Here is a 3,003-nt window from a genome sequence, read left to right on the forward strand (position 1 = left end):
CTTCAATTTTCACTGTTTATCCTTTTTACTATTTGAACTTTTTATCATTTTTATGTATTACTATTCAAATGTTTTAACCTTAATTGTTTTAAAATAAAAGAGCAGTCTCTAAAAAAAAAAAAAAGACATGCTGAAGGAAATGGTTATAGAAGCCAGAGAATGGGAGAAAATATTCACGATACGTACATCTGACAAAAGCCTTGTGCCCAGAATATTAAAAACTTCTACAAATCAACAATGAAAACAGAACTTTAAAAAAAAGGCACAGGCTTGCTAGACACGTCACAAAAGAAGGTACGTGGATGGCCAAGGTACGCGTGAAAAGGTGCCGAACGCCACTAATCGTCAGGGAAGTGCGCACTGGAAGCGCCGCGATGAGACACCATCATTTCATCCCCCAAGAAGAGCTAAAATTAAAGAGACCGTCAACAGGACTTGCTGGCGGGGATTTGGAACAACTAGAGCTTTCGTCGGTTTCTGCCGAAGTACGACAGTGCACACCCTGGACAACCGGCTGTCCTTTACGATGTTCAGCACGTACATAACCAAGCTATTTGACGTACCCGAGAGAAACGAAAACACGGGTCACCAAAACCTTGCACGAGAACGTTTACAGCAGTTTTATCTGTAACAGCTAAAAACGGAAAACAAGCCAAAAGTCCACCACTAGGAGAAGAGATACACAAGGTGGTACTCGGAGTGTAATACACCCTCCCTAAGCGGAATACACTCGGCGGGAGAAAGGAAAAATCTGCAGAGACAGGCATGACATGGGCAAGTCTCAGAAACATTATGTTGAGCAAAGAGAGCAGATACAAAAATTCTCAGTGTGTGAAGTTCAAGGACAGGTAACGCTAATCTCTGATGACGAACATGGAACGGCAGTCACTTATACAGGGACGAGAATTAAACATACAAGAGGACATGAGAGAACTTTCTTGAGTGGTGGAAATGTTCTCTCTATCGATTCGGGTATTTGTTGCATCAGTACATACATTTGTCAAAAATGTACCTAATGTTACACTTGAGATCTCTGCATTTCACTCCATGTAAACTTCAGAATTTTTTTTTTAAAAAGGATGAGTGATTTCTATTCTCATTGTCGTGATGAATAAATAAGGCAGGTTACAGTATTAAGCAAAGCTTGGTTTTGTTTTTGTCTTTTAAAAAAATCATCTCATATACATGTAAAATTGTTGAGAAAGATCACACCAAACATTAATAACAATTCCTTTTGGGTGCTGAGATTTCAAGTGATCTTTTTGTTTCATTTTTCAGATCTATGTGGTCTCGTTGTTATACAATGGTCATTTATTATGTGTGTAATTAGTGCAGTAAAGTGAAATGAACACATGAGGCCGTTATTCTTAAAAAGAACAAATGTTGATACTAAAAATGATACTAAAAATTTGGGGCGTGTCCTCCAAGAACAGCAGGAGAAAGGGCCCGAGCTTTCCTCCTCCCACGCCTGGCCCTGCTCTTCCCCACAGGGAGGAAACCACTAACAAGGTCGCAGAGAGGAGGGAAATGAAGTTCATTGTCCTAACCTTCCCTTGCCTTGTTCAAATTCATGTTACCTCCTGCCCTTGTTCTACCTAAAACAGCACATTTCTTTGACCTGACAACCTCTTTTGCAAACCTATGTGAACATTTTGAGTCCCTGACACTGATAAGATGCGGTTTGATCAAAATCCCCTAAGAAGATTTCACGTCTTACCTGCGCGTTGAAGAAAGGTGTTCCAGTTAAAGGCGGCATTTGGTGCTGTTGTAATTCCTGGGTCAAAGGAACCAGAAAAAGAGAAAGGTGACTTTGATAAGCCTGCTGAGATACAACCAGTTATTTTGTGTTTGAGTTTAAGCAATGGCGGGACTTGTTTCTTACAAAGCTACTCTGAGTTCTGAGGATTTCAGTAAAGTTCCAGTAATTCCCCAGCACAAAAGGTTTAAAGTGAGCCCGCAGGTTCTGAATGAGAAAAGACCCACCACTTTCAGCCCCCTGATCCACTACTGGACCAAACTGCCTCCGGATGATACAAACCTTGAGTTCCTCTAAAAAACACATGTAAGTAACAGGTTTCTAGAACATTACCAACCAAAACCTAATGGCCCTGATCTCAGCCCTCACCGAATCATGCATGATTGTCTGTGGTCTGTCTGTGTCATTTCTTCAGACAGATGGGTTAAGTTTAACTTGTTCTGAACAAACAAACGATTTCAGATTTGGAAAGTTCAGAGGCAACATTTAACAGAAAAATCAGGCAGTTTCGTAAAATGAAAATCAAGCCATCCAACCACCTCTGACACCCACCTGGATGTCATTCACACTGTAACAAACAATAGCTACTTAACACATGTCCTCTCTGAGCCCACCCTGGGCTCAGACTGTCCACACACCCCTGGGAATCTTTAAAGACCCGCTGAGCAGGTTGGTTCCCCCAGTTTATCCTGCTGGAAACTGAGGTTCAAAGAGGTTAAACAGCGTTCAAACTGGCAGTAGGCTGCATTCAAACCTGCACACTGCTTCAAAGCCTGGGTTTTTCCTGCTGTACCAGCTAAAAATGTCTTTGAAACCACCAGAGCAATGACACTATGCCACTAAGATGGTGTGCCCCAGCTAAGGCGGGCCCCTGGGCCTGTGCATTCTTGGTGTTTGGTGCGGTGGAAAAGTCCCCCTGAGACTTGGCCTTGGTCTCTGAGCCTACCCATCCTGAGCTTGGAACCAGTTCTATTAACATGTTCTTCCTTGGACCTGCTCTCCATGACTTCTACCGTGTAGCACGGTGGCTCACAAAGTGTGTTTCGACCTCAGAGTGTTTTACGATGGGCGTCAGATGCCGCCGCAGGGGCAGGACTGGGGGAGGGGAGGGGGTCGGTGCGGGGAGAAGCAGTCCAGGTCACCCCAGCTCGAGTCAACTCAAACAGAGAAGCTCCGCATTTGGCTTTGTGTCTACACCACCACCGACGGAGTACCCCGCACTTTCTACTGGTAGAAAATGTTACGTG

At 43.5% G+C, this 3,003-nt stretch overlaps 1 protein-coding gene across 1 annotated transcript in view; it reads right to left on the reverse strand.

Annotated features, from left to right (window-relative positions):
- Positions 1–3,003, reverse strand: part of GLT1D1 (glycosyltransferase 1 domain containing 1) — a 71,568-nt gene that overhangs the window by 21,374 nt on the left and 47,191 nt on the right. The window contains exon 4 of the mRNA XM_012663399.1: positions 2,790–2,851. Within this exon, the coding sequence (XP_012518853.1) occupies positions 2,790–2,851 (62 nt within the window). The remainder of the gene's footprint in view (positions 1–2,789; positions 2,852–3,003) is intronic.

This window comes from Propithecus coquereli, unplaced genomic scaffold (assembly GCF_000956105.1).
Source record: "Propithecus coquereli isolate 6110/MARCELLA unplaced genomic scaffold, Pcoq_1.0 Scaffold81, whole genome shotgun sequence".
In the NCBI taxonomy this organism is placed as follows: domain Eukaryota; kingdom Metazoa; phylum Chordata; class Mammalia; order Primates; family Indriidae; genus Propithecus; species Propithecus coquereli.